A 25,612-nucleotide genomic window follows, 5' to 3' on the forward strand; every position below is an offset into this window, starting at 1 on the left:
GGAGATACCATGAAGACGTTTATTTTTGGTTTTGAGTTCTCTTTTGCCAGATATAAAAGCTGACCTGCTCTTTCTCTTTGAATCTTTTCACTAACAGCGCCCTTTGACCGTCACCCTAACAGTAGCATTGTCTTCTTGAAAAGTTGGCTTGCTAAATGTTATGTTAATCCCATGGACAGAAGGTCTACTGAGGTACTTGGACATGCTAGAACGGTCTCCTTTCCCACTGGTTAGGGCCTGCCTTTGGAATGTGTTTTTAACACAGTTCGCTGTGTCCTGACCATGCAAATGGAGAAATTAAATTGTCTAATGCAGCTTTCCACAATGCTTGTCCTGTAAACTTAGCTGAACAGCTTCCAAATTACTGTTAGTTGCAACTGATTGCTGATGAGGAAGCACAGCAATGAGTTTTCAGAACTGAATGCTTTTGATTTCCTTTCTTGTAACCATTTTCCCTCCAATATGTTTTTTGCAGTGATACTGAAAGCCGAAAATTATGCAAGAAGATGAAAGTAGATCCAAATTCAAAGGAGAAGGGAGTGGAATTACTCCATTATAAGTGAGTGTTGGGCTGGGTTTTGTAGTTCCTTATCGTTGGTGCCCCTGTTAGGACCATTTGTTCTCCTTGCAGCTCCATACTGCTGCAGCATGAAAACTTCTTATTTTTTATCCTTTCACATGTGAAATTGATGACTGTTTCTTCAGTTTGCAAGCATGTGTTGTGACAGAAGTTGAGATAAATTTATTCTGCTGTTGAATAGAGTACAGTAAAAGCAGGAGCGGGGCCTGGGAGAGATACCCAGTGGACTAAAACTACCCAATGCACAGGGCTGATGCCTGAGGTTTGAGCTCTCTTGCCCTGTCACGTGCCCACTGGCATGTGCCTTGGGCAAGTTGCTTCACCTCTCTGTGCTTGCTTTTCTGACTTGAGATACTACTTTGTAAAGTAAGCAGAGAAAGGCAAGTGTAGTGAAACAGCAAGAGATTTTTTTTTCTGGAAATAATAGGAGTGGGAGTACTGTTAAGTGTAAGAGACACCAGGCAGCTGCATCTCCATCTCCAAAGATCATGCCTGAGTAAATATTCTTGTTAAAATGTCAGGGGCGAAATTATTTACTAGAAACCTGTTTGCTTTACACTCTGTTTTGCACCCGCCCTTTTTTCTTACTTTTTTTTTTTCCCCCACTCATTAAAGTACTGTACTGTAAATTCCACTTAGTTCTGAGGTTTCAACAAAATGTTATTCTGGTTAGTAAGAAGTGAGGGAGAGCAGCTTCAAGATTTCCAGCAATGTTATTGTAAGTTAACACTATTCCCCACTCCTTGTTCAACAGGGACGGTGCATTTCATACTGAATATAACAGAGCGGTCACATTGAAGGTAAATTTAAATATTTGATTATTATTCTTTTCATTTTGCTGGACATGGGGGAGACATTTGTGGCTTGGAAACAGGTGTTGGTACTTTTTCATGCTGAAGGCATTAAAGGGAGGGGGTTGATCTTCATAAACAGCTGTCAGAATGACCTAAAGGTGTTTGTGTGTGTACATGTCTGCCAACCATACGTCCAGGAAAATTGTGTATAATTAAAAAGATTGAACCCATGTTGAACTGGAATGTAAATTGTGAGTTAACTTGCAGGCTGGTAACAAATAGGGATTTTCTTGTTTTGATTGCAAGGTGCTATCAATGGCAGTATAACTGAAGTTATTAGCTGATACTGCATTTTGATGAGTTCTCTGAGATTTTTAGGTTGTGTGTTTGTAAACTGTAAAGAGAGCTGAGTGGCCTTATCTTTTATTGGATTATGGAACCACAGTTCCTATGGATGTGCCCTGAGTGCAGCAGGCATAAAATGACCTTCCTTCTGCAAACCTTGACACAAACCAACAGAAAGCAACGTTCTGTGAGGGCAAAGGAAAAAAGAAGGCATGAAACTTGAAATGAATGTGTAGATCTTCATGACTGTGGAAATGGTGAACTAAAAGCACAGTAACCATGCCAAAAGTGTGCAGCGTTCCTCTGCAAAGCCCTGGTGAGCACTGGGGGTCTCCTCATGTGAGGCTGCAGCTCTGCGAAGATTTGGCTTCCAGAAATGACTTCTGGCCAGCTCTGATGCCCAGTTCCCATTTCTCTTACTCCAGCAAACGGAGGCTCTGCACCATTGTTGGTCTCGTGGAGGCTTGATGGCACCATCCCAGGCTGACGTTGTTACATTCAGTTCCCCTTTCTGGCTTGTTCAGGGGTTTGGCCTGGGATGGAGAACAGCCTGTGTGAGATGCTACATGAGCCCGAGTCTGTCAGTGTGGCCATTCCTAAGCTTGCTTGCTCTGGGCCTTCCTGTGACAGCTGGAGCTGTTGTGGGGTGGCTGATGGTGTGACTGCCTTGGAAGTGCACCCTGGCTTGAACCACCCGTTCAGCCTGTGCTTGGGGTCATCATGCAGGAGTCTTCTGAGGTGGGGAGGGTAGGACTGTGCATCTTCCCATCTACAGTAGAAACCTCGCCAGGCACTGGGAAGGGCAGTGTGAGATACCCAGCCTAGTTGGCAAGTCCCCAAAGCACCTTCTGAACTTAGCGAGGAAAAGCACCTGGTGAATTTTTTTCCCTCTTGGTGGGTGGTAGGGTGCAGGAGACTAGTTAGTTGCCTAAATTTAGGTGATTTGAACAAGGCATGACCTGTCTTTTCTGCCCTCCATAAAGTGCTGCAACCTGGAATTAGTGCCACGACTTCTACAGATCTGATCAGCTGGAAATCACCTGTAGAGCTCAGGGAGTGTTGGGCTGAGAGGCGTTCGTAGCATGACAGGAACCACATGTATCATTTATTCCTTCAGTTGCTGTTCTGTGATGAGCGTTTCCCCCTTCCCTCTTGCCCTGCCTGCTGGGGAGGAGCAAGCAGCATCCCGTGGGCAGGGATGTGCAATTGCTGTGCAGGTGGAAGAGAGGGTTTGGAAGCTCCCTCCCCCTAGCAGCTCTAATCTTTCTTAATTTAACTGCCTCTGTGAGACCAGCTGCTAATGATTTACAGGTTGGACAGTGCATCAGAGATGGACAGTGGTCAAAGAACTTGGCTGTGTTTACTTGTTCTGCTGCTCACAACTGCCTGAACATTTTCTGTATTTCTCCCTCTATACCACTTCTTCTCCCTGTTTTCTTCTGTTGAGACATTGACGTTTTTTCGTTCTCTCAGCTATGTTTGTCAGGGATCTCCCAGTACATTACAAACAGTGAGCAGCAGAGCAACACAATTATGTAGAGTATTATACCCATTTTACGGGCAGGTGGACACACTAAAGAACAGGGAGATTAAAGGATTTGTTTCACATCATTCAGCAAGCTTGTGGCAATAAAACTTGGATCTTCTTTCCAGGCATCCAGTAGACATATTAATATGTGCATGACATTTTGGAGAAGGATGGACACAGCTCTGAAGAACTGTAAAAGGATTCCTCTGAAGTAATCGGCAATTTCATAGATATGGCTGATCCAGTTGATAGTGTACTTGGGTTTTTAAGGAAAGCTTTTCATTTCTTAATGTAACTAAATCCTTACGTAATTAGCAGAGATGCTCTTGTGGGTTTACTGTTAGAAAAATGAGGAATAAAGGGTAGCTCAGTGTTGACAGCCAGGGGAAGTTAGTTGTCAGTCAGAACCTCCTGCTGCTGAGTCCCATTTTAGGACCAGACCTGTTTGGGGTATCTGGTAAAGAGAGGTGGACTGCAAGATAACCAAGTTCGGTGATGGAAAATTATTAGGAGTAGTTTAGAAAAAGTATTTCCAACTCTTTACAGAAGGGTTTAGGTTCTCGCAATATCAAGTGGTTTGTCAATATGAATGTAGGAACTTGTGGAGTAATGAACCTGAGAGGGAAGGAAAGGACTCAGCTCCCACTATGCTGGAGTTATGCAGGCTGCTGTAGTGGGTTTTGAATTACCAGTCAGGGCAGTGGTTGGCCTGAAAATATTGGCCCTGTGCTCAACAGTAGTTAGGTGATTAGGAAAGGAACAAAGAATGGAAAAACAAACATTATTGCACCATTTAAGTCCATTGGATTCTTTCATCTTGTGTCTTGTATGTGATTCTGCTTGCCCCATCAAGTGAGAGGTGTAGAAGTATGGCAGGAGGTCAGTGAGGACGGTCAGAGGCGCAGGTGGCTTGAATATTTATACAAAGATTCTTGGGCTTGGAAAAAAAGGACAACTGCAGGAGATTATGGTAGATACTTGTATAACTGATTAGCTTGACAAATGAAATGATCACCTGTTTTTTTTTTTTTTCTCCAAACCTGTGTGCAGACAGTGGCATTTTGGGGTGGCTGATTTGAAACAAATAACTGCAATGTTTAAAAAAAGGTTGTAAAACTTGTAGCTACATGTTGTGAAAGCCAAGAATTTAAGAGTCTTAAAACCAGTTTTAGATAGTCAAAGGACAGCTCCATTGATAGTTAGCAACCACAGAGGTCCAAATGCAACAGCTGGTGCAGAGTCCATAAACTTAATTACTTTTTGCCAGAAATTGAAAGCATATACCAGTGTATGCTATATAAAAATGGTACTAGTATAGTTTTTCCCCAAGTATCTGTAATCAGCTGCTGTTGGAGACCTAAGTTTAGATCAGTCTTTGATGTTAACTGGTGTGTCTGTTTGGTGTGGCTAAAGCAACATACGTGTCCTAATTCTCAGTAGTGCCATAAGACCAGTATCCAAGCTGTGCTTATTACATTATGAAGCCTTTTCTGGAGGATAAAGTACAGAGAGAGTTTTAGTCTCCTTCTAAAATGGAGAAAACTCATTAATGTACAGACCTGCTCAGTACTAGCAAAGGGAATAGACTAACCCAGTAAATTGGTCCTGCTCTAAAATCTGAATCCTTTTCAAGTCTGCTGTTCTAAGGAGTGTGTGTGTGTGAAATCAAGGGAAGTCTTTATATTAGCATCCCCACTGCATTGTACTTCAAAGGAGTGAAAAGTACAGGGATGTGTTTCTGTACATTTTTCTTTTTCAGGATAAAACCTAGGTCCATGTATGATAGCCAGCTATTGCGCTGTTAAAACTCACGTGCTTTTAGCAGCATGGGCTGGATGAAGCTATGTCCTGTATTCTGCTGAACTGATGCTTAAGGTTCAAAGCTGTTGCAGGGGTTCGGGCAGCAGGTTACAGCCCAGCATGGCTCATGTTGGTGCCATGGGGTCAAAGTGGGTCCTGACCCCATCGTGGCAGGACAGGAGCGTCGCTGATTCTTCAGCGTGGGCATTGCTGTGGCCTGGACCTTGCTCTGGTGTCTGACCCGGCAACCTGGCGACCTCTGCTTTTCCATGATTAGAAAGCGTTGCAGTTTGTTTGGAGAGTTCTTTTCTATTTAAAGGCACATAGAAAGTGCTCTTCACTGCATGGAGTAATGAGTACAAGGCCTGCTCCTGCCAGAAGACATTACACATCTCATTTTTTCCTTCTTGGCTGAAAGGGAGAGACTGAGTGAATTAAATCTCTTTAATCCCTCATCCTCCAGCCACATATGTTTCTACATGACTGAACTTGGCACACAGGAATTCTTGAAACTAGCAGAGTCAATCACACTCATTAGCTGTTTAAAATGTTGACCCCCCTCTCCTCCCCTCCAGTGCACAGCTGAGATCTGTGCAGACTGAGAGCGAGCAGAACTTGGGTGTAGCTTTTGTAGGTGTAGAACATCTCCCCTCTTTTGTCCTTTACTCCCCTTTCCCCATATATTGTTAAGTCTTCTTAGGGTATCATTTGGTATGTTAATGCCTCTAGTTTTAGAGCTTTTTACAACTATAACTGCATTAAAAGTTACTTGATTTTTTTTTTTCCCTCTAGCGAGCTCCTTTCTTTGCTAATGCCATATTAAAACAAACTTCTTCCTGAAGTGTTTTTGGTCTCACCACTACTGTCTCACCTCTTAGGTCTTCTTACTAGGTACCTTAAGTGCTTTGCTTGCTGTCTAGTGACTAGCATATGCTGCTTCTTGTGATAAGACAAATCTCTTCAATATTAGCTGTGCAACTAGACAGAAGCATAAATGCAATAAATGGCTGCTCCTGTAAGCTCTGAATCCTCCCAGGCCTTGCAGTACCAACTGAGATGCAGGAAAATGAGCTTAACTCCGCTATCTGTTGATAAACTGTTGGGCTGTTGTACCAGAGCAGCCCTGCCAAAGGCAGAGAGGTGGCAAAAGTATCTCTGAGGATGTTTCAGCACTATGTGTCACCAGGTGTGCTGCTCAACTGTTCTAGAGAAGGTGGAGTACAGACCTGAGCTTCTAGGTGGATGCTCATGGTGTATGTGAGTATATACTCAGCTCTGCTCTTCAGTTGTGAGCTGCTTTGGCAAAATATCCCATGGCCTAAAAAAGGCTTTGATGAAGCATTTCTTTGCTTCAACTCCAAGTTCACTTAGTGCTGTTGCAGCATCATGCACTCACTCTTACAATAGAGGAAGCTCCTTAGAGGCCGCATTGCATTACTGGTGTCGCAGAGATCCTGTCTGGGAGTAGACACGTACCTACAAGCAATGCCACAAAGAAAGAAACGGAGTCAATCTCAGTGGTCAATAAACACAGAAAATCAAGTATTATTTTTCCTAGAGCACATATAGGATGACAGTGATCAAGCCTGTGCTTCCATGTACTGGAGGGCAGTGTGACTCTGCTGGAAGCTGTGGAGAGAATCTCATTGGCTTCAGAGGGCTGCAGTTTCCCTCAGGCTGAATTGAGAACCAGCAGAGAGTATTTCCTCACGATAAAGAGAATGTGGTTGGCTGAAATGGATTCTTGGTTGCGTGTCAGTCAAGTACAGCAGTTATAAAGTATGCATGCATGTGTACTCAGCTTGGTCAGTGTGGGAGCTGCAGCATCACAAGGTCTCATACTTCCCACTTGTCACATTTGCTTCTTGCTCTCTTACTTTAAAATCCATTGAGTGCAGTTTCTAGGTAGATAGGTCATATAGGGAACTATTGGTGGATTCTTCTTCCTTTGACCAAATAAGCAGTTTGTTCAAGTGTGGAGTTCATTGCCCTCCAACTAGACCTATTGGATTCAAAGGTTACTCAGATATGGGGAAGGGCATGGGAACCTGACCCCTGCATAAAGAGAAATCTTTCCTGCTAAGCCAGGGAGTAGCTGTGGAAGTATTGCAGATCGAGTGCCGTTGAAAGAGCTCTCTGAAGGATCCTTGAAGCTATTGTCCGTGTGCTGTTCTACTTCCACAGTGTTTTCCCCAGTTTTGTAGTGGAAATGGGAACTGCTAAGTTTGGATATCAGTTATGAGGAAGATACACACCCATGTATCACCTGGTTCTGCAATAGGAAATTCGTGTTCATCTGCATTACAGCAGATGAGTATATGAGCAGAAAAGCAAAGGCACTAACTGGATGAGGTTTGCCTGACAGCTTGGATTTGAGATGGGATGCCTCATGATTTCCATTCATTTTGATTTAAAAGCTTTTTTTCCCCTGTTGATTACAGTCTATAGTGGCGTTTCTCAAGGATCCAGAAGGTGCTCCACTGTGGGAGGAAGATCCCGAAGCCAAAGATGTTGTGCATGTTGACAGTGAGAAGGTACATTAGCTGGATAGATGTTCTGTATGTTTTATAAATATGTGGGATGAAGGGAGTGCGTATGCTTGTGTTAACTCTTAATGAAGCACCATAACTTCCTTTATTTGGAAAGGAAGTTTAAAGCACTCAAACTGTTTTACGTGACTTGACAAAGTTTGTGGATTGTGATAACTATAAAGTCTCCTGCTTCCCACCTTCCTTGCCCCTATGTCTGGTCATGATATTAATCTGCCAGCTGCACAGCAGGTATCAGAGCATTGTGAATGGTGTGGCAGAAGAGACGTGTTTGTCTCAGGAAGGTGTAGCAGCTTGCAGGATCACTGAAAGATGCAAGTAGGAGGTAAAATGCTGCTCTTGGAACTTTAGGTTGTTAAACCTTGGGTTCCTCAGGTGCCTGAGATCATCTCAGGAAGTCTGGAGCAGTAAGGAACAGGATCCAGATCTTGAGTGCTTTAACCTTGTACAGTAACTGTCCTCTCAGTCTTAAGTGGGAAAGCATCAAATATGATGAAACTACCTTAAAAAGCCAGTGTCACCACAGAGCTACCCATTATATTCTCTCTAATATAATCAGCCTGATTTTCGTATTAGTTTTCTAGTCTATAGATTTTTAAAACTTTAATTAATTGGACTCTAGCTGGTATTTTGTAAAAGGCCTTTTCAATTTTTTAGCTTTCATTTTTAATATTAGAAATGGTTATTTTGACATTCAGTTCTTGTAGGAAGATTAATTTTTAATGTTCATCCCTCTGTACGCTATTATAAGCCTTCCAAGGGTTGCATTCAGTTTGAAAACTTCATCTGGTTTCTCTACCATGCTGGTACTGAAAAATCCATCCTCCTGGCTTCTCATAGCTCTGACAAGATTTCATGGTGTGGAAACTGAACTTGGTTTGTTTATTATCGAGTCTGAACTTTTGAATTGGAGTATGGCTTTTTGGATGGGTCAGGGAAGAAAAAGCTTCCACTCAGAGGTTCTGCAATGAGGATAAATGGAGCCATGCAACTTCCACATCTCAACATTGAAGATACTGCTCTGGGATATTTAGCAGATATTTGAATCTGTAATAAATTTTGCCATCTTCTTTCAAGTTAAAATTGAGCAAGAAGAAACTCAAGTTTTGTCTGTTAGGAAAGATGGGCCCCTCTTCCCTCCATATAAATGAATCTATGTTCTATGAATACATATTTTAACTATTTAAAGTTGTAACCAAAATATTAAGAGGTATGCTTGGGTATAGGTCTGTTTTTGTTTTCTTTGGTTCGTTCACTAGGAACTAAGAAGGCTTCTGAAGAAAGAAGACAAACCCCTTCTGATGATGTTCTATGCGCCATGTAAGTAACCCAGCATGTTCTGTCACCTCTTTCTCCCTTCTCCACTGAGAGATGTCAAAGTCTGAGTGGAAGCTTCACCTATACTTCACTGATACCATCTTGTCTCATCCTTACTGTTCAATTCCTTGTGTTGTTTTGTGTGGTTGTCCGCAGTTTCCCCCTAGTTGTCCATGGCTTTTATCCTAGTCTTGCCTCTTTCTCTTGTGATGATGACTCTTGCTCATTGTTCTTTTAAGCAGCTGCTTTCTGTAATTTCTTTACCCATTGTCCTTTCTAGATTTGTGTTGTACAAGACAGAAACACTGTATGCTGAGTGCGTAAGTGTTAATACCTCTGTCTCAGATTGCCAAGCCCTCTGGCCTGTACGGAGCTGTAAGTGCAAACGGGTATTGCACATGTTTTTTACTTTTGCAGTTTGGGCCATAGCATAAAACAAGGTGGTCCCACACAAGCAAAAGATCTCTGGAGGAGACTACGGAATTGAAAAAAACCAACGTATTTGTTCTTCCTAACTGCAGGCAGAGGGAACAGTGCAGTGGTCAGGAATAGGAGTATCTTTCCTAGTCCATCCAGGAGGCACCCTGGGTGTTCCTACCCACGTTGGCAGGAGTAACTTAAATACAAGTGGGATTTCGTGGTGGGGGCAGGAAGGAAAGAGGAGAGCACGCTGGAGTAATTGCATTTCTTTTGTGACCTTGACCTTGTATTGCTGCTATCTTGTCATTGCACTGCCTGCTTGTTTCTTAATTTTGCAGATTTACAGTTGCTTTTTTGTGTTTCCTGGTGACTGGTATGTGAGAGGCTTTCCAGCTCTTCAAGATAGTGTTGCCCTGGAGTTGTTGCTCAGCTGGAAAACAGGGGTGCCATGAGAATGGAATGAACATATGACCTAAGCTAGAAAAGCCTCCCAGCACTGCCCTGGTAGGGACATGGATGTTAGACACCACCAGCAATTTGCTGTCTGATTCTCTTTAAAACTCTGTCCCATGGCAGCTTTACCTGGTGTTTCTCAGTATAGTTTCTCTTGTAATTACTGCCCGAAATGCCATTCTACCTTTTTAGTCTAATCTGAGTACTGCCAAGATGGCCAGAATTGCCCAAGACTTAGTTTGATGCATCACTAAGAGAATGTTTTTTCCTTTAATTAAATCAGTTGCATCTCGTGCCTTCAGACTCTGCAGCAGGATGGTCCTGCATGGCCCGGCATGGTGTGTGGTCGTTCCCAGTCGCCGCTGCCGCCTTGGCATCAGCAGGAGACGATACGCCTGCTCTGCCTGTAAATTGCACCTTCGGGGAGAGTTCTGCTGCAGAGTGCTTTCCCAATTTACCTGTATCATGAATAATTGTTTTCCCCAACTGAGTCTTTTCCTGAAGTGTGCCTTATCTAACCCTTTGTTCTCTTTGAACCGTTCACCCAGAAATCCTCCTCCTCCCAGTTTTTCTGCTTTTGAAGTGGCAAAACACCTGCTAGTCTTCAGTGCTGTAATACTTTTGCTGCTTTTTAAACTGCTGTGAAGGAAGCCTACTTGTAAGTTGTGGGGTTTTTTTTTTCCTCCCCTCTGATTCTGCAGTTCTTAACTCCCTCATCTTTTATTTAACACACAAGACCTTCTGACTTGGTTCTTGTCCATATATTTTTTTTTTTTTTTTTTACTCCTACTGGAGACAGAATACATCCAGCAGTTGAGTTAAAATATTGGCTTTGGGCAGCTGAAGTTACTGGTTGCATACAGGTGTTACCTTTCATAAACAAGAGCAGCAAATCAAGGCTGGTCACTAAAGGAAATTCTGCTTTACTTGTAAGGGGTGAGTCTGGCACAAGAGGACATCTGAGGCTTTCTCTGGGAAGCTGTGGGGAAGGCAGCTGTATTATTTCTCTGCTTTGTTGGAAACAGCGACCTTAGATTCATTGTGGCAGATTCGTAGGAAATGGGCTCTTTCATTATGTACTAGTTGCAGAGGGAGATGAAAGCGACTGCAAACTTAAATGTAGTTTCTTTAATATTTCAGGAATGCTTGGTCTGGGTAAAATGCCCCAGAGCAAAGGTATGCTTTCCTTAGAAGATATTACCTGTCATTTGGAGACCATTTGCTGTACTTTCGGACCTGTATTATAAAGTCAGATAGAACTAAATATGAAAAATTAGGTATACTTACAGGCACTGAAATTTATTTGTAGTTAACTCTGTCAGAGAAGACTCCTGCAAAAGACAGTCTGGATTTGGGAACAAAAAGGAGCTGTTTATGTTATTGAAAACAAGACTTTAAAAATGGAGGTGTTAACTAGTGGAAAAACTAACATGCGTTTTAATTAAGCCCCTTCTTTTGAGTCAAAATACACCAAAAAAGAACAGAGGAAAATGAATTTTTTGAGATTACCCTTTTATGCCTGCATAAGCTGATGGCATCCTGAAGAGTATAACCCAGAAATGTGTGGGCAGGAGAGGTTGTGCTGAAGTGGGTTTGGGAGCAGCAAGTTCAAGGCAGCAGCAGAGCTGGGAGCAGAAGGATGATGGGGTGATGATGGCTGGGTGGAGAAGCTGGACGTGCCTGTGCTCCAGAAGAGAGTCCAGGGAGCAGTGAGAGGTTGAAGAGGAGCAGAGAAAGAGAGATCAGTAGCTGGGGCAGTTCAAGGCCTGAGGCAGCTGAAGAGAGAAAAACCAGAGGATCCAGAAGATAGTATTAACAGCTTGTATCTTTTGATGTCTGTCCAGTGGTTGGGATGAAGCTGCAAGACCTCGGCTGGCCTCAAATGAGTGATCTGTGCCCACCAAGAAATCGTCATTTTGACCAGCACTGATTTAACAGCCTCACTGGCAGTTTTAGCAGAGAGATCAAAGGTGGAAAGACCTCAGAAACAAGAAACAATTTCCTCTGATTAAAGGATGTTCCTCCCAGGCATGCTGATGTGATCCTAAACCAGTGGCTGCAAAATCTCTTCCTCCTTTCTGGGAGATATTTTCAAAACTCTTGTCTCTTCACCAGAATAAAAATGTTGGCTGCTGTCTCATGGTGGACCCAAGAGTTTCTATAAAAAGTGTCTGAAGTGCTTGGCTGCAGCTTCCCCTTTTCCCACTGTCTGCCCTCCCGCCCCTTCCCACGTGCATGCACATGTTCGACATGCCAGGGGTGAGACCTGCTGCTCACAAGGTGACTTACTGCTAATCTGCTTAGCACTCCAGAGCGTCATCAAACAGCTCTCAGCATCCTCCAGCTAAACATTGGTCGTCTTCCTCACTGGCCATTTGTCTTTTCCTCAGTGTGTAAAATTATTGTATCTCACAAGGGCTGTTGCTTCTTCTGAGTTATGTCTTCTCAATTAGCAGGGCACTGTTTTAACATTTGATGTCTGTTTAATGTGTTAGGAAATGTGTCTCAAATGAATTTCAAAGACTTGTTAAGCTGGGATGAACCTAATGTACCTCCCTACCTCCCTTAAAGACCAGAAACCCAGAAAGCTTTTTGTTTGAGTTTACGAGCATGACATCTTCCTTTGACTTTTGAAAAGTGAGTTTCATGTTAAGTTCCCCTCTGGGCTCAGGTCAGAGCCAGAGGAATATAAGATGGTGTTACTTTTTCCAAAACTGGAACGAGAAATGAGTATGAAAATGAATAGCATGAAAAACATGCAAAAATAGCTGCATATAATAAGTAGTAAGACTCTTAGAAATTAATAATCTAATAGTTATTTAGTGAAATAGATAAGGAATTTTGCTCTAAAAAATTTTGTATATAAAAAAAATGTAGTTTCATATGCTTTGGCACATAGATCCTGTAGAACAGTTTGAATAGACTTGCTGGTATTTTACTTACACAATTTCTTTTTTATCAGGGTGTGGTGTTTGTAAGAGAATGATGCCGTCTTACCAGCAGGCAGCCACAGAACTGAAGGGTAAATATGTAAGTGTGAAGATAAGATTCATATAAAATCTAAAAAATCCTTGTAACACCTCATTTTTTTGAGTATTTAAAACCAGAAATACTAACTGAAGTGGGGAATTTTTAAGCAAGTCAAAACAAAACAAATGAATAAGTCTGTTCCAGATCTCTTCAAGATTCTCTCTCTTGGTTTTTATTCTTTTTAAAACTTTGGAGAATGAGGTGAGGTCAGTCATAGTGAGGTCAGGGTGGGTGCCCTTATGGTAATAATTAATCCACTTTTTTAGTGGAGAATCACAGTGTCATGAGAAGGGGATTTTCCTATGTTAGCTACTGATCATTCTCCTAGCCGCGAACCGTAAGTATTAATAAAATCTTATTGTTTTCCTATAGCTCTGTCAACAAAGTTAGCATTCATACTGGATTTAAATGAAAGTAAGTTTTGCCTGTAATAAAATCCATTAACAGCAGCCACAATAATTTGATTACCTGTTTGTATAAATAAGGTATATTGATCTTTCTAAGCAAGTCAAAGGTACATCTCTAGTCAAGATTTTATAATGTGCTTCATGTATAATTTACATGATACCAATAATACATAAGTGACAAAGAAACAGGATTGTTGTTTCATGGCTTTAGCTGGATTTAGTCTGATCCTACCTGTTGGATTGTTCACTGTTGAGTTTACAGATCTCCTTGGGAGAGGTGAATGTGATGAGGAACAGATGAAGCACTGGTTCATTGCTAGGGCAGCTCTGGCCACTGCTGCTCACAAGCACCGAGTACTGTCAAGACTCCTCCACGTTCTCCCAGCTAGTTGTTTTTCAGAAGTGTTTTTTCCAAATCCTAGTTTGCTCAGGGCTGAAATGAGTGGGAGTTGTTCAGATTTATTTAGAACACAGTACAACCCTCGAAGATATTTTCAAGAGCGTTTTTGTCCAGCCAGACAGCACTCTAATGCCATCTCCCCTCAGTGGAGAGTATGCTGTGGTCTTTGGGACAGTGCTTCTGTCTTGCATGGTGGGAACATGGTGAGGCATGGGGTGGGCAGGAATTAGGAATGTAAAAACCCCCTACACAGGTAATGCCAGAGAGCAGGCATGCCACGGAGTGCTGCGTTCTCCTGCAATTATCCCTTCCTTGTCCGTGTGCAGCTTGTTTTATTAAATTCAGACTGGAGAATTTAAACTCCAGATGTATTCTAGTTTGATTATTTCCTTCCTCACATGGAAATGGTTTCTGTGGATCTGGGCTAATCCTGCACAGCTGAGTGATGGGGCTGCAGCGCAGTGCTGAGCCTGGCAGAGCCTGTGCGTGGTGCAGCTCAGGTCAGGGCTGCTTTTTGTGCTGGAGTGGTTTTAGCTCAGCATCAGTTCAGAGGGAAGACCAGTTACACCACTGCTACCCGCATCTTTCACAAAAACATCTGTTCGTCTAAATTTGACCTAATTAGCTTCCTGAGTGGGATGTGTACACAGTTTGCCATTTCTAAAGTCAATTGTGCTGTACCCATCATAAATTATCCATGGGGAACCTTAGAGCGATGTTGACCTCCAGATCAGACTTTGCTGGAAAGTTTATGCTTGGTTTGGATGAGCTGAGGGTTTGGCCTTCAATCTGACCTGTCATTAGCTGTCAGGATGTGCCAGGCTCAAAAGCTATTATTGCTATTATATAGCAGGAAAATGAAATGCAGCATTGCCTATTTAATGGGTTGTAAAAAAGAAAAGGTGAACTGTACCTGTCGCTGGTTGCTGTGTTCTCTTGGGACTGGTTATTTCTTGTCCCACTCCTGTTACTGGCTTTAAACTGAAAGACAGTAGATTTAGATTAGATATAAGGAGAAATTCTTTGCCTTGAGGGTGGTGAGGCACTGGCACAGGCTGCCCAGAGAAGCTGTGGATGCCCCATCCCTGGAAGTGTTCAAGGCCAGGTTGGACGGGGCTTTGAGTGACTTGGTCTAGTGGAAGGTGTCCCTGCCCATGGCAGGCGGGTTGGAACTATATGATCTTTAATGTTCTTTCCAACCCAAACTCTTCTACCAGTCTATAAGACATGGCCGGCTAGGAGAGGTTCAGAGTTGGTTTAGGTTATATAGGTAGCTTGGTGGAAAGCAGATAAGTGTTGAAATATGTCAAATGTCACTGCAGAGGTGAAAGGAATAAACTGATCTTTGTGTCTGCTGTGGCTATTACAAGGGGTAATGGACTTAAATTGAGGCCCGGGTCATTTTGCTAAAAGCAAATTAGGTAAACATCTGGCAGGAGCAGCTTAGGTATAGAGGGAGGATCCTTGCTTTGGGTAGTAGGTGTATTTTGATGGTCCCTGACAGCCTGATATTACATAATTCTGTGATAATAGGCCAGCTCAAGCTGTTATATTTTTCATTAAAAATGAATCCCATTGTAATAGGCTTTTTGCTAATTATGTTTCATATGATGTATGAACACCAGAATGAATCCAAGTTATTGACTTGTATCAATCACTGCAGGCAGGGTGGACACAGTGAAATTGTAGCAGGGTATCTGGAGTGGCCAGCAACACCCATTTAAAACCTGGGCAATCCCCTGAAAGCTCAAGGCAAATGTGAAATCTGGTCGACTGGTATTTATGAGGGAATTCATTAATCAACTTGGTTCTCTCTTTATAAAGCAACCACTGTGTTTTGATTCTCTTGCATTTACCTACATCAAGTGGTGATATAGAGGATGAGGGAAGGGAAGAATTTGGTCTAGATAATCTTGTATGAATTAAGTCAATCTGGTTGTTGGAACTACAAGGAAAATTCAAAGTAAGAGACTTGGCCAGCCAGTATAAACCCTATTTCTGTACCCTGCTCAGTTAGCTTTCCTTTATCATTTCTCAGGATAGGGGAGAGAAAACCAAGTATTTTTTTGTGGCTTTCCAGCACTTTCTTAGAAAAGGCTGACCTTCAAATGAGGATTTTCTGCTTTAAGATTTATTTCATGCTGTCGCTGAGCACATTTGGTTGGTCTGTTCAGTTTGCTGCAGTCAGGAACCTGGTATTAAATTCCGATGTGATATTTCAGCTGGAAGGAGAAAAATCCTGGGTTTGGAGGGGGAAAGAGGAGGGGTTTGGATTAAGACCCTGCTGCTAACATGATTTAAGCCATCAGTGCCATTATACTAAGTTAATCATGAAGTGGTATCTCAGCAACTCACTGGTTGAAGGTTTGTCAGCAGAACGACCTCTGTGTGAATCCCACACCCACAGAAGCTCAAAATCAGTCCCATCTTCAAATTTTCAAGTCAGAAATTTTTGGAAGACAATTGGACAATTGGGATAAGTCACAGAAGCCCTGAGCCTGAAGCTTTGAGTGAAGGGCTCTTGAGATGGAGGATGGGTTGGGATAGAGGTGAGGAAAAGGAGGGAGAGGCTTTTTGTTTCACTTGCTAGTCTGAAAAGCTACTGTGCTTCTGTGCCCCTTGTTTGATATCTGTAAGACAAGGTTAGTTCTTAACTCTCATTATACCCTACCAGTTAGGTAAGTTAACATACTGAAAGCATATAAATACCATGTGGTGTTTCCTGGGCTCATGGAAATAGGGCACATTTTACTTTTGCATCAAAGGGATGCTGATTTCCCCTTGCCATTTAGTAAGTACATTTTTGAACTGGGATAGCACTGGTGCCTGGTTGGTTAGAGCTTCTGGACTTCAGTTGAGATTGTAAATTAATTGCTGGAGTGGAAACCAGAGAGATGAGGGTGGAACTTCTTGTGTCCTAGCTAGTGTTTGGATGCAAACTAAGCCACATCGTTGCAGAAGAAGGAAAAAACATCTAGTTAGGCTTGTAGCTTAAAATCTAAATATGCAAAGAAGAGCACAAGTAGTGGGACTGAGATAAGTCCCTTTAGGTATTTCTGTTAGTGGGTGAATAAAAAGAAACGGAGACACTTCCAGAGCAAGGAGGAGGTGACAAGCAGATTGGCTTACAGCAGTATGAATGAAATCAGAATCTGCACAGAGCTTAGTTATTTTTACTTAACTCTTTACAAAAAGTTGTAGTGTGTTCCTGCTGTATTGTAAGAATCAATACAATTATGCTCTGTCTTTTTCAGGTTCTTGCAGGGATGAATGTTTATTCTGCTGAATTTGAAAGAATAAAGGAAGAATACAATGTCCGAGGATATCCCACAATCTGCTATTTTGAGTCAGTTATGTTTTGCTACTACTTTAGAAATCATACACTCAACTATAATTGCATGTTCTTATCTTCCAGGGCAAGGACTAAACCTTGTTTTGTTGGTTTAACAGGAAAGGAAAGTTCCTGTTCCACTTTGAGAACTATGGTGCTACTGCAGCGGATATAGCAGAGTGGCTGAAAAAGTAAGGCATTGAACTTCATGCGCTTTTATTTACAGAATGTAATGGTTTAGGAATTGCCATTTCTCCCTCATTCCCTCTGCTTGGAAGAGCAAACAAAACTACCCTGCTGAGATTGGCTAAACTAGTACAGAGAGGTTGCCTAATCTTTGTTAGCATGCATGCCTTGTGTTTTACAACTGCATTTCATCTGTAATAGGAGGCTGTCTGTGGGTCAACATATATACAGATACACAGATCTCAGCTTCGTTAAAAATGCCAACATAAATTTCCAGGGATCTTGAGCGCCTGAACACTAATACCTTGCAAAAGGTCTGATTTTGTTGTTTTATTAAAAATGTATATACCAAGTGCACAGTTCTCATTGGTTCTGGAGCCTTTAGAGGGTGTTGCAGAGGCAAACAGGAGATCGAGGCACCCCAGATTGCTAGTCATTTTTACAGTGCCTATGTCTCCTGTCATGACATGAAGTGGTGTTGAAAGCATCTTGTTCTACGTAAAGAGAGCTATTTGCAGTCATAAATATTTTGGGGAGTGAATAAGCCTACGGGACTGGCAGTTGAGAGAGAGACAGGCAGTAAAAGTGTGTGTGTGTGTGTGTAGTTGCCGTTCGGCTGGTGCAAATCAGCACATCATCAGTGAAGCTGATAGAGCAGCTGGAGAGAGCCGAGAGTCTGGTGACAGAGAAATGCTGTTAGCAGTCAGTCCTGGCTCTTGGGCATTATGTCATTTCTGTAACCCTCTCTTGTTTGCTGCAGCCACGGAAATAATTTTGAAATAAAGTTAATAAAAGGAAAAAAATGCATGGGAAGGAACAGACAGTTGCAAACTATTGTGATAATATGGCTTAGCAAAACCGGCTCAGAAGAAATGTGTTTTACGGTACCAGTAGGGCTCTGCTGGGGACATGCGTATGGTTGCAGGCAGCCCAGGGTCTTCAGCAGTGGTAGGTGCTTCAGGACTGGGAATTCAGGAATGAAGTGACAGCAGCGTCCCTGTTAGCATCAGGAGGGACAAACCCTGAAGGCGAGTCTTGCCCGGTGGATCAAAGAGGAGGAATTTAGCCATAGTCTTTAAGCCTCATTTAGTCCATTAAGCCTTCAGATCTGAATGATCAAGATGGCAACACTAGCAATGCTGAGGAGATGATCAGCACTTGGAGCAAGGATATGACTTAATCACCTGCACTTTATTGTGCTTTTCAGTGTTGCAAGGATGCAGTTATCTCTTGGTTACCACATGTGATACATTAGGTGTTTGAGGTGGGTTTTTTCCCCCGTCTGCCCACATAATTTCCAGATAATCCCTGTAATATGCAGGGCCTTTATATCAGTGCTGTGACAGCAAGTGAACACAGCTACTGGAGGCAAAGCAGAACAGCTGCAAGCTCTTTCCAATGATAATCTCTGCTAACAAGCCACTGTGGGCTTTGGCTGATATTTCAGCAGTCCAGAGCTAAAGACAGCTGTTTGTCCTCACTTAGTGCATGCTTATTAGTTTCCCTAAAGATGGCCTGAGCAGTAGCCTTCTTGCCCCTGTTTTGTATAATAAGTACAACTTTTAAGGAGATGATGCATACTTAAATTTTGCCAGTAATTGATGTTGCAATTAAAACCGTGTATGGGGTAAATCTATGACATGCATAATACTATATTACTCTGAGGAATCTGCAATTCAAGTAGTCAGATGGTATGGCAAGGGCTTTAGGAAAGCCAAAGAGTGCAATTAAATAGCTGCAGGGTGTATAGGCTATATTTCAGAGTAGTGTAATATTAAAATCGTATCAGGAATTTGCTCTGATGCAAGATGTTGCTCTGCAGAGTGGGGGCACAGCAGTGCCAGGGTGTACCTGGCAGCCCATGGTGAGCAAAGCCAATGTGTTTTTATACTGTGCGTGCATGTGCTGTCATCATAGATTCCCAAAAGAGAATCCAGCAGACATTGAGCTATACAAAATGACCTATTTTTTGTGGACACTATGTACACACTGCAGAAAAGCAACCTTTTCTCTTCCCTTCCCCCCTTCTCTGTTTTTTCCCTTTAAATGTTACTTGTGAAGTGCTTAAAGTGGTTCATCTATGCTAATTTTTTTGGGAGGACATGATATAAATTAACGAAGGTTAGAAATATTTGAATTATTGAAAGAGTGTTTTCCATGTTGTCTTCTCTTGGAACAAGAGATGCTAGTTTGGAGGACCGTGGCACCTTTCTTTTACTACTTGTTGAAGGTGATTCCTCCTTATGCTGAAGTGTGCTAATGTGTTGGTCTTACATTTATTTAACCTCTCTTATCTTCTTAATAGGCACTGGCTACTATCTGATGGGGTTTCAGATGTTTTCATGAGGCAATAGAAGGAAACCATCATACAGCTTTACTCCAACACACAGCATTGTTAACATGAGAGATGCTATCTTGTACATATCACAGCTCTTTTCTTTTTTATTTTTTTATTTTATTTTTTTTAATCTGACACACAGCTGTAGCAGCCTAGATGGGATGCAAGCCAGACAGCTTCTTGCTGCCTTCAATAGCTGCTTAGTTTGTCTTGCTATTTTTATGGACTCCTCTCGGGCCCTTCCTTAGCAGCAGCTACTCGGTTAAATCAAGAACTTGTTCTCTGTTCTTAATTGGATTAGCTCTTGATAACTCTTCCACACTTCTGTCATCCTGTTTTTTGGTCTTCAGGCGTTGGATGTGCCTTGTCTCACTTTTAAATGACAATTTAGATTTTGCTCATTGCTTCCTCCAGGCCTTGAGGTGCTTCTTACCAGCTCCTGTGTAGGCTTATTAGCACGCACAGCATTTTAAAGTGGGCCATTGGAATAAACATCCTGTGCCCTGCTTTACTAATTCCTTCCTGAAATAGGTCATGCCAGGCCCTGCTAAACACAGCATTCTTCCAGTGCTTTGGAGCTGCTGTGTCCATGTTCATCATGCTCTGCCTGCTCAGCCCAGCTCCCCTTCCAAATTCATTAAGTGTCATGGTGTTTTCTGGAAAGCCTTCACTCTGCCAGGGTACTTGCAGATTATTACTCTCTAGTAAGCTGGGCAATGAGCAAACTGATTGTCTGCTGAACTTTTAGAGAGTAGACTTGTGGATGGGGACCTCCCTCTTGGCTGCTTAGCCGAGTGCAGCTCTGATCTTTGTTTTCATGTTTGTTTCTAGATTCGTTTATCATATAAACAGCAGCAGAGGTGTGCATCAGAGTTTTGCATGGATTGCTTAATATTCTTGGATCATACCCATTGCTTATATCAACAGAATTTGTTATCTGAATCTGTGTCTCTCTCTACCGCTTTTTTTATCAAACTAGGCTTTCAGCCTAGAAATGAGTAAGGCAGGATAAATGAGTTGTCATCCATTTGCCATTCCTTGTTCCAAACAGCTAACACAGTAATACATTTCAATAAAAAAATAGTAAATCTGCTTTTACTAGAGGTGGGGTCACATCCAGACCTGTACTTTGCCAAGGAATTTGTGGAATTGGGGGGGGATATTTGGAACTCATTACTACAACTGGCAAGGATAAAATAGCTTCAAAGTCTGGCTCCAAATATTTGTATATTTGGGTGTCCTTTATGTGAACACTGCTTTAACAAATAAAATGTCAGTTAGCATAGTTTAGTTCACATCTGCCAAATTCTCTTTAATGGCCATTCATAAAAGCTGAGAACAATTGTTTAGTGGGATGATGAGCACTGAACTGGTCCAGAGGAGCCTGGATTCAGTTTCCACATTTGTCACCGTGTCTTTGAGCAGTCTCTCTGGCTCTGATCCATCAAAGATGGTTAAACTCACGTGCAATCACAGTGAAGTCGGTAGAACATGTCGCTTCTCTTTTAGGTTAAGCATGCAGTTGAGTAGCTTTGCTGAATTAGGCCTACAAGCCCGCTGCCGAGTGAGGACATAACGATGCTTCCCCAGGTCACAGGGTTGTTCAGGGTAAAACCGTCTATTCCTGGGGAAATGGTCTGTGTAACTGTGCCTCGTTCTTTCTCTGTCAGCCCTAATCACACTGTCAGTATTCAAGGTGACTGGTTAGATGCGCTGTTTCTGCTCGCTGTTTTTTTTCTTTCATTTGCAATGGCTCCTGTGAACTACCAAGTGTGAATGCTGTGAGAAAGGCAGCATCCTGCTGAGGAGGGTAGAAGGGTAACAGCAGATGCATCTGATTTCTATAATGTAATAACCAAGCAGTCTGGTTATCTTCTCGCTCCATCCCTTTCCATTGCTGATCTGTCCTTATGCGGATTTCTTTATTCCTCCTCCAGTTTTATCTGAGTTTCAGTGCTCATGAGTTTTGGGTGGGTACAATTAGGGAAGCTGTCCAGCAGGGTTAGTGTGTGATGCATGTATGGACATTGGCCCCAAGTGGTTGCTTGCAGTCCAACTTGCCAGACTGACTGCTTAGTCCCAGAGAGCTTCTTTTCAGCTGTGTCTGTTTGTCTTGTAGCCCACAGGCACCTCAGCCACAGGCTCCGGAGACTCCCTGGGCAGATGAAGAAAATGTAGTTTATCACCTGACTGATGAGGACTTCGACAAGTTTATAAAAGATCATTCATCTGTGCTAGTGATGTTCCATGCACCATGTGAGTTTGTTTTTGTTCTGTTTTGTACCCTGAGCCAAGTGCTTGCTAGCAAAATCAATGATGATCTTCTGTGGAGGTTTCACAGAGCCGTGAACTCAAAGTTCAGGCTTTTCTTGCTTGTGATTGTTAAATACACAAGGCATGAAATGTTTGTAGAGTCGCTGACTTCAAGTTTAGGACAGAGATGTGCTGATGGAAGAGATACTTCGTAGGCCGAGTCAAAACATAACTGAAGAGTGTAATGATGCTTAAATGGTCTGAGGATTCATCATTTTACAGCATGATTTCCCATTTTCAGCTTGTCTTCTGTGTTGTTTGCTCTCAAAGCAGAGCTCTGGTTGATTGAGAAACTCAGCTTGAGAACCATGAGCTCCAGAGTCCTGGTTCATGGCTGCTGAATGTGTCATTTTGAGCATTTTCACTCCTCTGCCATAGTTCATTCTCTGGCAATGTAAGGGGTGACAGTCATTACACACTGTGCTGAAGTATGGTAAAACTTGATTTTCGGAAAGTCTCCAGGACTTTTGAAAACTAATGCAGAGCTGGTAGTGATACTACTTACTGTTTGACTGAGAATGCATTGGGATGCTTTTTTTCATGACTTGATGTTTTATCTCAAACAATAAAATGCAGTGGGTTGCCCAGAGGCGTTGCCTTCAGAAAGCTGTTCCAGCCACATCGTCCCCCTGTACGATGCGGGGTGGAAGAGTGTGTTAACCGCTCTGTTTGCTTAGGATACAAGTTGTTTCAGCTTCATAGCTGGTTCTAGCAATTCTTTGTGTCTGTGATGGAAGGTTCAGGCTCAAATATGCTACGCTGGGTGGTACACAGCTTCTGTCTCCTCTTGTTGCTGTGCTGGCAGTTGCACTTGGGCAAGATGTTCATTTTCATGGGCACAATTTGAAGGTTAGGGCTCTGGAGGCAGGCTGTGTGCTCACAGCTGAACAACGGAGGATCTTGGCACAGTTGCTCAAATCCTGCTTCCTTTTAAGCCAGCAGGAGTGAGCTCCAAAATGCCTTTTTTGAGGGTCTGCTCATAAGACTAATTTGGAAAGCATACCATAATGAATTTCCTTTGCCCGATTAAGTGTCTAGGAGTTTGATCCACCGAAGCAGGTGACTGGCTGCTGTTTTGTCGCTGTGTTCACTGGATTGTTTGTACTAATGAAAGTGGGACCGGAGATTAACGCCTGGTCTGAAAACCAAAACACAAGTGGCAGAACTGATGAAGCCTGGTTTGCTCAGGAGTTATCCTTTGTTACCCAAATCCTTCCTTCCCCAGATTTCCATGCACCCTGGCGTGCAGGCGGCAGCACAGGCTGCTGCTCTTCAGGCTGGCCGCTGGCTGCTTTGGCTGCCAAACAGAAATGCAACTGATGGATTTCCCTCTCTGTACACAATGGTTAGGGCTAAGTGTCCTCTCTAGCCCCAGAATTTTCTATATTTACAGATGTTCAGTCATAGTTGAAAGCTTTGCCGTGTTTTGAGTTTGTAAATGGGCGAAGGAGTCCACTCACGTATTTGTGAGGGGGAGGAGCGGGAAGAAATCTGTGGTTGGCCCTACAAACTGTATTCCTTTAGGAAGTCAGATTAAAAATAGATGAACACACAACTGCAATCAAATTTTACAGTAAATTCAAGTTAGCTATAAATCTGAACAGGGCTCCGTTCAGTTTTGGGTTTTATTAAATACTTTCTAAAACACAAATAATACAGTTTTAGGGGTAACAATATTGTGTGACCTATTTGGAGAGGAGGGACACTTCCAGCTAGGTATGTTTTGTACTAAGGGGCAGTCTGTGCTAAGGTACAGCAGTACTTTGGCAAATGCTGTTTTAAAAGTAAATCAAATGCCTGAATCAGGCTGTTGCAGTCTCCTGATAACATGTTCCAGCTGCTCAAAATTGGGATAAAGAATGTTCCTTGGCAGAATAACTCCATTTGAAATACAACTTGAGTATTTGGGGCATTTTATTTACATTCAGGTGTGGTATGCTTACGTGCAGAATCCAGCTTGTACGTGTGTAAAAGATCTGTGTTTGTAAGAATCCTCTCTGGGCATCCTCAGCAGAGAGTGTAAGGCTTGCAAACTAATTAAGGACAGACAACTATCATAAATAGTTATCTCCATGATTAAAAGATCTTCTTCTAGCACTTCTTAAATGTGCTAATGGAGCCACCTTATGAATATTAAGAGACAAATTACCCTAGTAAAAGAAACAGTAAAAACAGAGGACATCTTCCTTGTTTTAACCTTGGTAGCTTAGTATGACAAACTTTCATCTGAAAACTATGTATTAATAGAAAAAATTGTTGAAACAGATGTACAAAATTAGGCCCAGAACTCAGGATATACTTCTGTGTAACTAAGAATAAGCAAGGGGATTTCAACACTGACCTGGAATTAGCAGGAATTAAAACCCTGTGTCACTATGCAGCATACACGTGACTTGAAGTTTTTGTAGCGTGCTGTCAATCTTGTGTTCCTGAGAAGTTGTTTTACTAGAGGAAGAATTATTTCAGTGATGCTTTATGTACATAGTCAGATGACCAATGCATTAATAGAGTGTAGTATTAAAAGTTATGTGGGGAACTGGAAGCTTTTTATCTGTACCTCAGGTGCTGAAGATAAAGCTGAACCAAACACATCCCCAGTAAATCCCTGTGAATTGCAGAATTAGGCACTGTTATTAATGTGTCCAGTTGAGTCTCCATGCCTGTGGCTACTAATGATCGTTCCTGAGGACCACACTATAATTATTTACAATCAGTTGCACTTACTAGCCCAATTAAAGGCGTCACAGCATTTTGTGTTAAGTGCAGCCCAGGATAACGAGGTTCCACTAGAGCAGCTACCTGTGATTTAAACACGTCAGGAAGGTCTGCAGTATGCAACTGGCACCTCTTGCTATCAGAGAGCTTATACCTTTTCTGCAATAATTTAGCACAACTGTTAAAGAGAAGATGTGCTGCTTCGAGTCGTTACTGCCGGCCCTGAGAAACATGAGTGTGGGTGAGCAGGATGAGTTTATCCTGCTTTCGTTTTGCAGGTCACTAGGGACACAAACCAGGATTTTTAACCTTCTGAAACTCCTTTGTAAAGCCCTTAAGAGGATGTTCAATAAATCTGAATATTTAGCATAGGTAAACAGCGACCCAAGTAGCCAGGAGTCTGAAGGCATTCTGCCTCCCCAGCCATCTGCAGAGGATGTGCAGCCTTGTGCTCCTTATTCAAGCATTTTGCTGAAATTTCAGAATTGCTGCTGGCGAGCATAGAGTTATCCTGGGTATATCCAGACTGGAGTCTTGCAGATGTCTGAAGGGGGTTTTTTTTCTATGTGTTGCTGTTGTACCCAGAAATTTCGGTTATGGACTGAGATCTCCTGCACTATACAAAAGAACACACAAATGGCCCTTTCCCACAAAGGATTTGGAGTTTTTGCTTGGATTGATCATATTTGCGAACGTGAGATATTGCAGTTACGTTAGTGGGCCTTTTGCTGATTGTGTAACAGAAGATGCATTGCACCAACCAAAGCTATTTCTGTACCATAATGTAAATAAAGGCACCTATACAGTTTATGATAGTGTTCTGTTAGCAATGAGAAGAAAGACTCCATGTCTGTATGTGCTTCTTGATATCTGTGCCTACAGCTGATCCATTTATTTAGATGCCCAAGATGACAGCTGGGTTCTGAATGTCTCTAAATATGGGTTATGCTGCCAGTCAAGTGTTGTTAAATGCTTTAGTGACATGTGGACTCTCTGGGACTTAAAATGCTACTGAGTCACTTGAGCACAAAAAAAAGCCCTGTATGTGTTTTCAACTTCCCCATCAAACTATTTGTGTCAAATGCAATTTTAAAAATAATTCTGTC

The 25,612-nt window shown here is 42.3% G+C and overlaps 1 protein-coding gene across 2 annotated transcripts in view; it reads left to right on the forward strand.

Moving 5' to 3' along the window:
• The window catches only part of PDIA5 (protein disulfide isomerase family A member 5), a 102,379-nt gene that overhangs the window by 28,082 nt on the left and 48,685 nt on the right, over positions 1–25,612 (forward strand). For both annotated transcript variants that reach the window (XM_065637841.1, XM_065637842.1), the window contains exons 4-11: positions 476–559; positions 1,335–1,380; positions 7,489–7,581; positions 8,856–8,916; positions 12,749–12,816; positions 16,878–16,969; positions 17,074–17,145; positions 21,598–21,734. In XM_065637841.1, coding sequence (XP_065493913.1) covers positions 476–559; positions 1,335–1,380; positions 7,489–7,581; positions 8,856–8,916; positions 12,749–12,816; positions 16,878–16,969; positions 17,074–17,145; positions 21,598–21,734 — 653 coding nt within the window. The remainder of the gene's footprint in view (positions 1–475; positions 560–1,334; positions 1,381–7,488; positions 7,582–8,855; positions 8,917–12,748; positions 12,817–16,877; positions 16,970–17,073; positions 17,146–21,597; positions 21,735–25,612) is intronic.

Source organism: Caloenas nicobarica, chromosome 6, assembly GCF_036013445.1.
Source record: "Caloenas nicobarica isolate bCalNic1 chromosome 6, bCalNic1.hap1, whole genome shotgun sequence".
NCBI lineage: Eukaryota > Metazoa > Chordata > Aves > Columbiformes > Columbidae > Caloenas > Caloenas nicobarica.